Genomic DNA, 13,954 nt, shown 5'->3' with positions numbered 1-13,954 from the left:
TCTCATTCGAAGGCTCATAATCAGCCGCCTGACGGGTATCAGGCGACTGTTCCATCCTCCCCGAGTCGGCCATTTCGTCCGACTCGCACTCATAATCGACCTCTAAAGAGGGGTCGTACTCACGTGGTGAATCACCACGTGCACTCGCAACACCAAGTGTTGTGCGAGTGGAAGACACTACGGTAGACGGAACGTCTACCGCAAGAGATAACAATGCGTCACCCGCGGCTGCACGAACCGCAGCCGAAGGTTCAACACTATCCTCACCCCGCATGAATTGTTCCTTCATGCGATGGAATTTAAAATGATGGATCTGACCAATCAAAATCATTTTAAAAATTAAGTGGTCATTTAGCGACCACTCCACCTAATGACATTCAGAGTGATTGTCGTTTAAGGGAGGGGTGATGTAACGGGGTGTATCGTTACATGAAATTAACAATAAAAGATTGTTAATTAATATTATCCAAAAGGTAGATAATATTTGGAGGAAATTACTTTAAATAGTAATTTCCTGAATTCTTATCCATAAATAGGTATAGACCATTATGTCTATTTATTCCGCAGACTAATCAGCTGTAGAAGTAATCAAAGAGAGTTACGAGATAAGATAGATAAGAATTCATTTACATGTTTAGTATTAGTTTATAGTTAAGACAACATTTACAAAGATAGATTAACAAGACACTTAACTATATTAATACAGTTTTCATTTTACACTCTTAAGCTAACTTGCCTTAAGAGAAGTCTTCCTCTATACGTACAGTGTACGTCACCTAACGAGAGGCACCACTCACATCTGAAGCAGTGTGAAGTGGACTTGTACTGAAACAGTACAAGTCGCAGTGCCCCGTTACACTTCAGCCAATGCCATGTGCAAAAAGAACATTCTAAGCTTTCTCCAAGGAGGGATAAGCAATCTCAGCTGGTGCAGTTAACGCGTTCAGTGTTTGAGATGAATCTATAATTCAATATCTCGGTGACTATTTCGATATAAGAAATTGACTGAAAGCTGAGATTCTGACTTATTTACCTTTTGAGTGAATTGAGTGGTAGTAAATTAAGTGAAAATGTTTTGTAGTGAGTTGAGTGGTAGTAGTTGGTAAATATTATTTTTCGTCTAACGTCAATCCGAGTGAATTTTAGCCAATAAGTTAGGGGGTGAGTGAATACTATCAAGAGGGTCCATAAATTGGCCTGTACTAAACGGGAATGTATGATAAGGCAATTAGCCCGTTACAAATCTACTTCGTAGTAAAATTTTATCAGACTCCACATTGCTAGGCTTCTTCGATAAGTATCTTTACAAGTCATTTTAGTGGAGCCAAACTGGCATTTCAAAAAAATGATATTATTTGTAAAAGATAGCGGTAGTACCGGCGCCTATATTTGAAGGAACATAGCATTCACGCCGAGGACGTTGTGTTGAGACATTTATGGAAAAAAGTTGGCAGGCTTCTTTTGCTCAAATTTATTAATTTACCTCAACAAACTCAAGACTATTTTATGAAGCGATGGCTTGCTTTAGCTGTTGTAGAGGCGTCAACGCTCGCATGCTGTTTCTTACGGCTTGTGCCATGGTCGATTACATCGCGCACACAGTAGTTATGGTGCTAGGGCCAATGCTAACGCTGCATTTTTATCCGGAAACCTCTTTTTTACGGTTAGGCTTCTACACGGCCATCATCTCCGGCTCAGGCTACCTAGGCCACGCACTTAGTTGCGGTGTTTGGATAAGTCTGGCGCGTTCTCTCAAGAGTAGTAAGGGTGTTATTTTCTGGGGTCTTGCAGTCACTGGGGTCGGATTCTTCTGCTTGCTGCTATGTAAAAGTCTGCTAGCGATGTCGATTGTGCGGTTCGCGACGGGGCTTAGCAGTGGCGTTTTGCCAGTTGCATTGTTCGAAATCGACAACATTTGCGGCAGTCGACAGACCGATTTGGCATGTATGACCAAGACGCTGGGTGTGGGATTGGGGGCTTGTGGCACCTTCGCGTTTATCATGCTTGATGCAAAGGCACCGCAAGAATTTAATGCAGATTCCACAACAAAGGACTCGTCTATGATTTTTTACCCATTCTGCTTTGTGGCCGTTCTCGCGTGGAGTGCAGCTCTGGCAATGCTCACGGGGTTAAGTCTGCGGAGCCGAGCGTCATACTCGCAGCTTGCAAAAGAGGAGGAAGACTGTTTGAACTCTATGCCACAGTTTCAGAATGATACTCACTGTTCGCCATGCACATCGAACAGCCTCAGAAGCAGTATCAGTAGCAGCGAAAGCAGCAGTCCCATGGCTACTACTGTTACTCATGTCAAATCAGCTTTTGAAGAGGCTTTTAGCCGAAGCGGCATGGGGATAGGGCTGAAGAAGGCCATGACAACGTCAAAAAAATCGTTGTTCTGCAAGTTGTTGGCGACCCCACAACCACATTTTCGCCTTATCCGAGGAATGTTACCTCACCACTTTCATGGCTACACTTCGGACGGCCACTTAATTGTGTGGGACTTTGTTGGTCGTATCAAGATGGATAAACTTTACGCTACGGGCTTCACAACTGCTGATTTACGAGACCATTACCGGTTCTTTCTGGCTTTCGCACAAGAGAATTTGCTGTGCACTTCAAGCCAAAAGATTGTTTATATAATTGACCTTGATGGTCTATCGCTCCGCGATGTTGACGCTCGTGCTGTCGATAGTGCATGTGCTGTCGTGAAATTGCTTCAGTGCGATTTACCTGATCGTCTGCAAGCTCTAGCTGTCCTCAATTCCCCCGTATGGTTTTCGCAGGTCATGACTAGCATTCGTCCCCACTTGGCAAAACGGACTGCGGAAAAAGTATCATTTCTGTCAAAATCGACGATGAAGCAAGATTTGATTGCACTTGTCGGTGTCGATAGTTTGCCACAACGCTATGGTGGACGCAATGGTGTGGAGATTGGTAAAAGTGTTCAAGAAAGGTCGTTGGATGACCTGTTAAAGCGTACCACGGCATCGTTAGAGAGTACAATTGAAATTGTTGCAACTCCACGATCGCAGCGGTCTACTTCATCCCGATCGCGTATTAGCAGTGTCTGCAGTGATGAAGGCAGTGACGAAGAGGCGTTTTTTGACTGCTCTGAATATGGCCTTCAAAGTGTTGACGACATCGAAGGCCAGGAGCCGATAATTTCCGTAGTTGTCCACTCTCATATTTCTCCGTCATCGAAGACCGAGGCCGTTACTCGAAGTAATACCTACAAGTCTGGAGCGTACCGGCCGCTAGAAAAGAAGCAAACGATGTCTTCTCGGCCTTTGTCGGGGAAATTTGACAAGCCCGTATCTGATTTAGCAATCACTCGCGAGCCTCAAGCCTGCCTGGTGCTGCTAATTTATTTCCTGTGGTCGGTCTTCCAGCTAAGTTTTGATGAATTGCTACCGCTTTGGTTTTTCAAGCAAATTTCAAGAACAGGGGACAGCACAGTTGATGAGAGGCCGACGTCGCATTTATTATCAGTCACCCTCACTATTGCCGGGACTCTGGCGTCTCTATCTCTGTTCGTGCTATTCGGTCAAATTTTATCAAATATCGTTTGCCATTCTTCTCGAAACATTATGACACCACTGGCGACGCTCCGAATCGGCTTGCTTCTTCAAATCCCGATACTAGGTTGCTTCCCGCTTCTCGATCTCTTTGAGGTTAACAAGTTGCCTTTTTCGTGGTTATTGGTGCTGGGTGTACTCATAGCGAAACAGCTGGTTGCCGGCGTGGCATTGCATGGAATAATGACGCTGCTGGACAATTCAATCGCTGTGGATAAACGGCTTACGATACATCGTGTGGCTCAAAGAGCTCACTACGTAAGCCACTTTATCGCGAGTAGTGCTGCCCCAGCGTTATTTGCGCTGTTAGGGTTCTTTCAGCAAGCATTTCCATTTGATCAAAGTCTGCTGTACTACATACAAGCCCTCGGACTGATGTTGTTATTTGTCTTTACTATTGCTATTCCCAGCCGAATGAATTTCCCCGTGCTGTTTAGCATGGGCAAGCGTTGAAAGAACGGACATCATACGCAAGGCGAATAGAAATTCGAAAAAATACCATTTGAGACCGTTTAAACAAACTCTCTGTTTGTTTAAACGTTCTCAAATGGTATTTTTCCTACGTGTTGATATATACATTGCTTTTCGACTACATCTACTTAAATTTTGGTAAAAGCGGATTTTAAAAATCTCCTGCATTCCTTAGCTAAGTTCACGACGTCTTGCCACCCATTACGCTCCAATTACGCCATCTTTGCTTGGCTTGAACGTGACCATACCGGAACGCTGGTACTCGGAAAGAACGCCAATCGAGACTATGTTGAGCAGAACAAGTGGATAAAATTGCATGTAGAAGATAACATCCCAGTGAAAGATGGCCAGGAAGTAGGCCACATAGACAGCAGTGATGTGTGCGCTTATGCCAAGAAACGACGCTACACGCACAAGATCGGCAAATTTTTGGCGGTAGACAGCGTGATACGCGCTGGTGCATGACGCTAGCAAAGCTTGACGGTCCACTTCCGCCCGATATGCGGCATCTGACGCGAAGGTGGCCTGTACAGCCAAGTAAACTGTATAAATGCCAAGCAGAATGGTGTCCAGAGCGCACGCTGATTGTTTGCGAGCTGCACGATACTCGGCAAGCACACTGGCGGCCGTTTCACTTTCGCACTCGGATCTAGGGAGAGCATTTTCCATGTAAACATTCTTAATTTTATCATAGATGATAGCGTGGAACCACAGCGACATGCCCGCCCAGAAACAAAGATGAAAGTACATTACATTGCCACCGTAGTGGTGCTGCATGACGTCACCCATAATCCAAAAGTTAGGGGCAATAACGAGGCCATCCACGACGCCATCCAGAATGCGACCCGTGCGGGTGCCACGCTTACACAGCCGCGCAACCTGACCATCCGTGCAGTCGGAGACAATCCACAACAACATGAGCAAAGCTGCCATTAGTAGTGAGTGCGAAGAGTCGTAGCCCAGTGGATAGTGAAATTCCGAGTCATATAGACACAAGGCAGAGCCCCATCCGAGGAAAAGACCAAAGACCGTGATCTGATTTGGGGTGATGACAAATGGCAGGTAGCTAACGATTACGGCAGGCACAGCAGCCAGTCGTCGGTGCCAGTAATAGTCAATAAGCTCCTCCACATCGTACATCTTGGTGCACGTTGCCTTATAATAGCGTTCAATTACTGTCTCGCGCGGCGCCGGCTTTGTAGTAGCGGAGGCAGCGAACAAAGAATTCTTGAGAGCGAGTTTCGTGCTGTCCGAATTCTCAGCTTCATTGCTTGTAGGTGAATAGGAGCTCGAGCCGTTGCGGTGCGTCATATCCTTAAATGACACATTAATCGCAGTTCCGTACATCTTTCTCTCGTTCTTAACGTAGACTCTGGCGTAATCTTGAAATGATGCACGAGCGCTTAAATTAGAACAGTCGCATAGATTTGCTTTAAAGAATTGTTGACTTTATACTATGACATAACTTTTCAGAATGGCTGAAATTGTAAACTCTTGCTCACTTGAATAAAATAATGGGCGGCTGTGGCGTAAACACTTCCTTTTCGAAAAAGTATCCAAAAGAAGGACCACAGCGTTACTTTCTATTAATAAATTTTTACGGACTACCGGCATTCAAAGTTAAAAGCGCATATAATTGACCGTGCATGCACGCGAGTAGTTTCCTTGCCTTATGCGGTCCAATAAAAAATTAATTGTAATCTTAAGCTTTATATCTGCTTTCAAGTTAGGCCCATGTACGTTTAGACGGTTATCTTTTCGCTTGCTTCAAATCCTTAATATTAATCATAAAAAAGTACGAAGCAATTAATTCAAGGCAAACCTCTTGAAACTACAGTCATTACTCTGCTATCTTATAGCCCCGGTGGCAGGCATATCCTATAAAGTAGTGGAAATTATAAAGTAGCGGAAATGTCATTACTAAATTTTGAATTTTGTTATGACAAAAGCACTTGTTTATTAGGGGGTGTATCATTACATAAAATTAACGCTTAAAGCTTGTTAATTAATATATTATCTACAAGGTAGAAAATATTTGAAGAATATCACTTTACATGGTAGTATTCTAAAAGCTTATCCAATGGAAGATATAGACTATTATAACTCCTTTCTCCGCGGTCCAGTCTGCGCTGGACACGCGCAAAGATATATTTTTATTACATGTTTTGTATTATTTTATAATTAAGTTAGTATTAAATATATAGAAACAGAAGAACTTAATTATATAAAAACAGTTTTTAATTAACCACCTTTTAAAGCAAGTGTTTTAAAGAGAGTCTTCCTCTGCACGTACAAGTGTACATGAAGGACGTGAGACACCACTTGCACTGAAGCAGTGCGAAGTGGACTTGTACTGAAGCAGTACAAGTCGGCAATGCCCCGTTACACCTGGTAGCACTTTGCAGTCCGTCGAAGGACCACAGTCCTATCATCTAACATGGACATGTTAGATGATATAGGAATACGCATCACGTTTCGCGTGATAGCTACTCCTTTCTAAGAAACATAAAAAGAAGTGCGGTCGAACGGATGAATTCGACCATAGGGAATGATGCCATCTTGGTCATGCTGTCCGGTTTGGACAGAGATGCCCTCCATTCAGCCATCGCCAAGTTCATACAACATGAACTTGACGAGGCGAAGGAGAAGGAAGCCTTGCTTAATCAGCAAGCCTCTCAACAGGCAGAGCTGTTGAGGTTACAACAGGTACAGACCTTTGTACCTGGGATGACGCACATGCGTCGTCCCGAAACCTAAAAGATAGACATCTTTAAGTATAGGAGAGTCAAAGAAAACTCGCTCTTAAGAAGGTTCGTCGTGTTGGACGATGCCATAAGGGCTCGTCACATCACCGACGAGCAAATGCAAGTCGCATTTGCTCAGTCAAATTTGGCAGTCGTGCCAAAACTTGGGCACTAGGCCTTAAGTTGCGCGACCCATATGTCTTTGGGTCGCTAAAGACTTCTAAAGCGCGGCTCAAACAGACGTTTGAACCGCCTAGGGCTAAGTTCTGAGCTCGATCAGAGCTCCTGAAACTCAAGCAAGAGAAGCGTGATGTTCACGCTTATACCCAGCACATACGACTCTTAGCGAGTTGTATCACGAACAACCCATTTCATGAAAACACGTTGATTACGGTGTTCATGCAAGGTCTTACGGATGGTACCGTAAAGACCCGCCTTCCCTCGGGATGCTGAAGTCTAGTCATTCAGCATTAACTATTTGAGGAGATTTTTACTCAAGTACGTGGGGACTTATTCCATCAACGTCTTCCGACTGTTGTCCATTTTATACAACCGGTATTTTCCTCGAATGTCGCTTGCTAGGCGTACATTCAGGTCTCAACCCACTCGACTTATTCAAGTGGTGAACATTCGGCGCTGCCTGTGAATTTGCACAGTCGCCGGCAGCAGACTCCACAGTATTGATCCCTCGGCAGCCTGTGGATAAATCCCAGGAAGAAACCGAGACATTAAATGTCTTGGTTAATAACGGTTCGAGAGCAGGCGCTTCTACTCTTGATCTGTATGCGCATCTGAAGTTAACTTCGGAGATAACTCAATTACCAATTCTAGAACCCATGCGGTTCTTGAGAGATCTGCATAGTGGTAGAATCAAGCAGATCTGCGTACTCGTCACAGAGGACGAATACGTAACCGATATTCGGTCAGCGGTTATTTTTGCAGAGAACGAACGGGTTCTCAGCAGCTCATCGATGGACGAAAGTGTCCTCGATGTGAAGACTCGGATTGAGAGATATACTACTCAATCCTGGGAGTCACTTAAGACAAATCCTTTATACAAGGATTTGATTGAATTCAGGGATGTATTCCCTGAANTAGCTGTCCTCAATTCCCCCGTATGGTTTTCGCAGGTCATGACTAGCATTCGTCCCCACTTGGCAAAACGGACTGCGGAAAAAGTATCATTTCTGTCAAAATCGACGATGAAGCAAGATTTGATTGCACTTGTCGGTGTCGATAGTTTGCCACAACGCTATGGTGGACGCAATGGTGTGGAGATTGGTAAAAGTGTTCAAGAAAGGTCGTTGGATGACCTGTTAAAGCGTACCACGGCATCGTTAGAGAGTACAATTGAAATTGTTGCAACTCCACGATCGCAGCGGTCTACTTCATCCCGATCGCGTATTAGCAGTGTCTGCAGTGATGAAGGCAGTGACGAAGAGGCGTTTTTTGACTGCTCTGAATATGGCCTTCAAAGTGTTGACGACATCGAAGGCCAGGAGCCGATAATTTCCGTAGTTGTCCACTCTCATATTTCTCCGTCATCGAAGACCGAGGCCGTTACTCGAAGTAATACCTACAAGTCTGGAGCGTACCGGCCGCTAGAAAAGAAGCAAACGATGTCTTCTCGGCCTTTGTCGGGGAAATTTGACAAGCCCGTATCTGATTTAGCAATCACTCGCGAGCCTCAAGCCTGCCTGGTGCTGCTAATTTATTTCCTGTGGTCGGTCTTCCAGCTAAGTTTTGATGAATTGCTACCGCTTTGGTTTTTCAAGCAAATTTCAAGAACAGGGGACAGCACAGTTGATGAGAGGCCGACGTCGCATTTATTATCAGTCACCCTCACTATTGCCGGGACTCTGGCGTCTCTATCTCTGTTCGTGCTATTCGGTCAAATTTTATCAAATATCGTTTGCCATTCTTCTCGAAACATTATGACACCACTGGCGACGCTCCGAATCGGCTTGCTTCTTCAAATCCCGATACTAGGTTGCTTCCCGCTTCTCGATCTCTTTGAGGTTAACAAGTTGCCTTTTTCGTGGTTATTGGTGCTGGGTGTACTCATAGCGAAACAGCTGGTTGCCGGCGTGGCATTGCATGGAATAATGACGCTGCTGGACAATTCAATCGCTGTGGATAAACGGCTTACGATACATCGTGTGGCTCAAAGAGCTCACTACGTAAGCCACTTTATCGCGAGTAGTGCTGCCCCAGCGTTATTTGCGCTGTTAGGGTTCTTTCAGCAAGCATTTCCATTTGATCAAAGTCTGCTGTACTACATACAAGCCCTCGGACTGATGTTGTTATTTGTCTTTACTATTGCTATTCCCAGCCGAATGAATTTCCCCGTGCTGTTTAGCATGGGCAAGCGTTGAAAGAACGGACATCATACGCAAGGCGAATAGAAATTCGAAAAAATACCATTTGAGACCGTTTAAACAAACTCTCTGTTTGTTTAAACGTTCTCAAATGGTATTTTTCCTACGTGTTGATATATACATTGCTTTTCGACTACATCTACTTAAATTTTGGTAAAAGCGGATTTTAAAAATCTCCTGCATTCCTTAGCTAAGTTCACGACGTCTTGCCACCCATTACGCTCCAATTACGCCATCTTTGCTTGGCTTGAACGTGACCATACCGGAACGCTGGTACTCGGAAAGAACGCCAATCGAGACTATGTTGAGCAGAACAAGTGGATAAAATTGCATGTAGAAGATAACATCCCAGTGAAAGATGGCCAGGAAGTAGGCTACATAGACAGCAGTGATGTGTGCGCTTATGCCAAGAAACGACGCTACACGCACAAGATCGGCAAATTTTTGGCGGTAGACAGCGTGATACGCGCTGGTGCATGACGCTAGCAAAGCTTGACGGTCCACTTCCGCCCGATATGCGGCATCTGACGCGAAGGTGGCCTGTACAGCCAAGTAAACTGTATAAATGCCAAGCAGAATGGTGTCCAGAGCGCACGCTGATTGTTTGCGAGCTGCACGATACTCGGCAAGCACACTGGCGGCCGTTTCACTTTCGCACTCGGATCTAGGGAGAGCATTTTCCATGTAAACATTCTTAATTTTATCATAGATGATAGCGTGGAACCACAGCGACATGCCCGCCCAGAAACAAAGATGAAAGTACATTACATTGCCACCGTAGTGGTGCTGCATGACGTCACCCATAATCCAAAAGTTAGGGGCAATAACGAGGCCATCCACGACGCCATCCAGAATGCGACCCGTGCGGGTGCCACGCTTACACAGCCGCGCAACCTGACCATCCGTGCAGTCGGAGACAATCCACAACAACATGAGCAAAGCTGCCATTAGTAGTGAGTGCGAAGAGTCGTAGCCCAGTGGATAGTGAAATTCCGAGTCATATAGACACAAGGCAGAGCCCCATCCGAGGAAAAGACCAAAGACCGTGATCTGATTTGGGGTGATGACAAATGGCAGGTAGCTAACGATTACGGCAGGCACAGCAGCCAGTCGTCGGTGCCAGTAATAGTCAATAAGCTCCTCCACATCGTACATCTTGGTGCACGTTGCCTTATAATAGCGTTCAATTACTGTCTCGCGCGGCGCCGGCTTTGTAGTAGCGGAGGCAGCGAACAAAGAATTCTTGAGAGCGAGTTTCGTGCTGTCCGAATTCTCAGCTTCATTGCTTGTAGGTGAATAGGAGCTCGAGCCGTTGCGGTGCGTCATATCCTTAAATGACACATTAATCGCAGTTCCGTACATCTTTCTCTCGTTCTTAACGTAGACTCTGGCGTAATCTTGAAATGATGCACGAGCGCTTAAATTAGAACAGTCGCATAGATTTGCTTTAAAGAATTGCTGACTTTATACTATGACATAACTTTTCAGAATGGCTGAAATTGTAAACTCTTGCTCACTTGAATAAAATAATGGGCGGCTGTGGCGTAAACACTTCCTTTTCGAAAAAGTATCCAAAAGAAGGACCACAGCGTTACTTTCTATTAATAAATTTTTACGGACTACCGGCATTCAAAGTTAAAAGCGCATATAATTGACCGTGCATGCACGCGAGTAGTTTCCTTGCCTTATGCGGTCCAATAAAAAATTAATTGTAATCTTAAGCTTTATATCTGCTTTCAAGTTAGGCCCATGTACGTTTAGACGGTTATCTTTTCGCTTGCTTCAAATCCTTAATATTAATCATAAAAAAGTACGAAGCAATTAATTCAAGGCAAACCTCTTGAAACTACAGTCATTACTCTGCTATCTTATAGCCCCGGTGGCAGGCATATCCTATAAAGTAGTGGAAATTATAAAGTAGCGGAAATGTCATTACTAAATTTTGAATTTTGTTATGACAAAAGCACTTGTTTATTAGGGGGTGTATCATTACATAAAATTAACGCTTAAAGCTTGTTAATTAATATATTATCTACAAGGTAGAAAATATTTGAAGAATATCACTTTACATGGTAGTATTCTAAAAGCTTATCCAATGGAAGATATAGACTATTATAACTCCCTTCTCCGCGGTCCAGTCTGCGCTGGACACGCGCAAAGATATATTTTTATTACATGTTTTGTATTATTTTATAATTAAGTTAGTATTAAATATATAGAAACAGAAGAACTTAATTATATAAAAACAGTTTTTAATTAACCACCTTTTAAAGCAAGTGTTTTAAAGAGAGTCTTCCTCTGCACGTACAAGTGTACATGAAGGACGTGAGACACCACTTGCACTGAAGCAGTGCGAAGTGGACTTGTACTGCTTCAGTACAAGTCCACTTCGCACTGCTTCAGTACAAGTCCACTTCGCACTGCTTCAGTGTAAGTGGTGCTTCACGTCACTATATGTACACTTGTACGTGCAGAGGAAGACTCTCTTTAAAACACTTGCTTTAAAAGGTGGTTAATTAAAAACTGTATTTAATATAATTAAGTTCTTCTGTTTCTATCTATTTAATACTAACTAAATTATAAACTAATACAAAACATGTAACAAAGTCTTATCTGTCTCTTTCTTTGCGCGCGTCCAGCGCTGAGTAGACCGAGGAGAAAGTAGATATAATGGTTTTTACTAGCGCAGCGATTTGTCATGATAGCACTGCCCATAGAGGTGCAGCTGCTTCTCAGTTTGATAAAACCCCAACATCTGGCGTTCAGACCATCATTCACGATGGGTCTGACGCAGAAGAGCCTGAGCGTTAAGCTCCACCGACGGCACGTGAACGTTATCGATCGGTGTCACAAGCCAGCCGTATTGAACGCGGCTATTGAACGCGGCTATGTGACTGGTGGCATACCACCGATGCCACCTCTATTCAAATGGACTTATTCGGATGAAACTGGTGCGTCGCTCCTAGAGCGCGCTACTATAGACGCACATCTCGCTCTTCAAGTCCATATCATTGTGGGAGAAGATAATCGGAGAAAAGTCTTTCACCTTCCTCGTTACCCCACCTGATCGACGCTCGACCCACGGTTGGCGTCACCATCGGTCTTTTTAGACGGATGAGGGTATGTTATCTCTTCTAGATCAATATACCGTTTCAGATGACCCACGTTAAAGACGGGGTGCGTCTTCATATACGGCGGAACATGAACCTATATTTAGTCCATAACATCCCTCGACCACCGAAAACGGCTACTCTTCTCCTACTCTAAAGTGTTCATTGTTTTTGCGACCATGTTGGTCGGCATACTTGTTTTGCTTGTTCTGTGCGCCTACCACCGCGTTATGGACTTTTCACGTAATAACTGATCGTTCATCTACACAGCGTAAAGCCTCGCTCACGCTTTTAGCATCAAACTTAACTATGACAGCGCCGAGAGGTCGGTCATAGGACGTAAATGTTAATAACTAACGTCGTCATTGTTTAGAAGCACACGCATTCCTTACCGTGTCTCTATACTGAGAGGTCGGTCATAGGACGTAGTTGTTAATAACTAACGTCGTCATTGTTTTGAAGCAGAAGCATTTCTTACCGTGTCTCTGACACCTTAGGTGTCGTGACCACTGCTATACTGGCAAAATCACTAGGGAAAGTTTCTTTCTTTGAGATGATACCCTAATGGGTCATCATCATTTTGACGAAACTATGTCCAACTTTTCGCACCGAGCATAGGGAGGGGCCTTCCCCACTAAGACTCGGGCTGCGCACAAACGAGGCTGGCGTCCGAGGATGGCGCAGTCAGTTAATATAAAACGGTGTCTCAACCGTACTGGCGTGAACGCTGATATTTATAGCGAAGTCCACAAAGGGCAATTGCTTGCTCCATTCTTTGGGAGTTGCTATAGTGCGTCAGACATCCGCCACGACCCGATTGGCACGTTTAGTCTGGCCATCGGTCTGGGGCTGATGTGCGGTCGACATGTGGAGCTCGCTACCCAGCAGCTAAAACACATGTCGCCAGAAACCGGACGTAAAATGTGGATCCCGGTCCGATACTATGGACTCGAGCATCCCGTGAAGTCGGTATACATGATCCAGGAACAAGAGAGCTGCCTCCTCGCCTGTGATCGATGTTTTACATGGTGCTAAATGCACGATATTGATCAGTCTGTCTACAACGACGACGAGCCTCGCCCGACCCTTGTGGTCGGGCGGCATGCCAAAGAAGAAGCCCAGACCTACGGACTTCCAACAATCCGTTAGAATCGGTAGCGGCTTCAGTAGCGCACTGCTGACGGTGCAGGCTTAATGCGCTGACACTGTTCGAAGAGCAAATATAGTTGGCCACCCATCTATATAGGTGTGGCCTCCTAAATTCCGCTGACACTCGCAAGATGTCTTTTCACGGCCCAGATGCCCACTAGATGGCGCATTATGGAGCTCGTGAAGGATCATCAGCTTGAGATCTGTGTCATGAGGTACATAGATTCTCAAGGGGTCACAAGCTGACAGCTGATGCCATAACAGGCCATCGATGTAGCTAAAGCGATTAAGCTTAGCTTTCAGGTGCGAAGGAAGGGTTACTTTTTGTCCACCAAAGTGATCCAACAGCAGGCGACAATGGTTGTCCTGACTGAAGCTCTCTTATTTTTCAGAGGCTAATGAGCTCGTCACGTGGTATGATTTCATGGCTGCCAACGTTGACGAATGAAATTGTGCTTTAGCACTAGACACACTTTCCTGGTGTCTTACCTTGAAGTCTGGTCTGCGCGATAAAGCGTCAGCCAAGA

At 44.7% G+C, this 13,954-nt stretch overlaps 3 protein-coding genes across 3 annotated transcripts; 1 reads left to right on the top strand and 2 right to left on the bottom strand.

Moving 5' to 3' along the window:
• Nucleotides 1-1,514: 1,514 nt before the first annotated feature.
• On the top strand, nucleotides 1,515-9,165 carry CCR75_002027 (uncharacterized protein; the record flags this gene model as incomplete). The annotated part of the gene is made up of 2 exons (XM_067960127.1): nucleotides 1,515-4,023; nucleotides 7,970-9,165. The coding sequence occupies 2 exons, from the start codon at nucleotides 1,515-1,517 to the stop codon at nucleotides 9,163-9,165; spliced, it is 3,705 nt and encodes a 1,234-aa protein (XP_067815242.1).
• CCR75_002028 (uncharacterized protein) lies at nucleotides 4,248-5,393 on the bottom strand (the record flags this gene model as incomplete). The annotated part of the gene is made up of 1 exon (XM_067960128.1): nucleotides 4,248-5,393. One exon carries the CDS (start codon nucleotides 5,391-5,393, stop codon nucleotides 4,248-4,250), a length of 1,146 nt encoding a protein of 381 aa, XP_067815241.1.
• Nucleotides 9,166-9,384: 219 nt separating the features above from the next.
• On the bottom strand, nucleotides 9,385-10,530 carry CCR75_002026 (uncharacterized protein; the record flags this gene model as incomplete). Its single annotated transcript, XM_067960126.1, has 1 exon — nucleotides 9,385-10,530. One exon carries the CDS (start codon nucleotides 10,528-10,530, stop codon nucleotides 9,385-9,387), a length of 1,146 nt encoding a protein of 381 aa, XP_067815243.1.
• Between the last annotated feature and the right edge of the window lie 3,424 nt (nucleotides 10,531-13,954).

The sequence above is a fragment of the Bremia lactucae genome, linkage group LG1 (assembly GCF_004359215.1).
Source record: "Bremia lactucae strain SF5 linkage group LG1, whole genome shotgun sequence".
Taxonomy (NCBI): domain Eukaryota; phylum Oomycota; class Peronosporomycetes; order Peronosporales; family Peronosporaceae; genus Bremia; species Bremia lactucae.
This window is presented reverse-complemented; position numbering and strand designations above follow the sequence as displayed.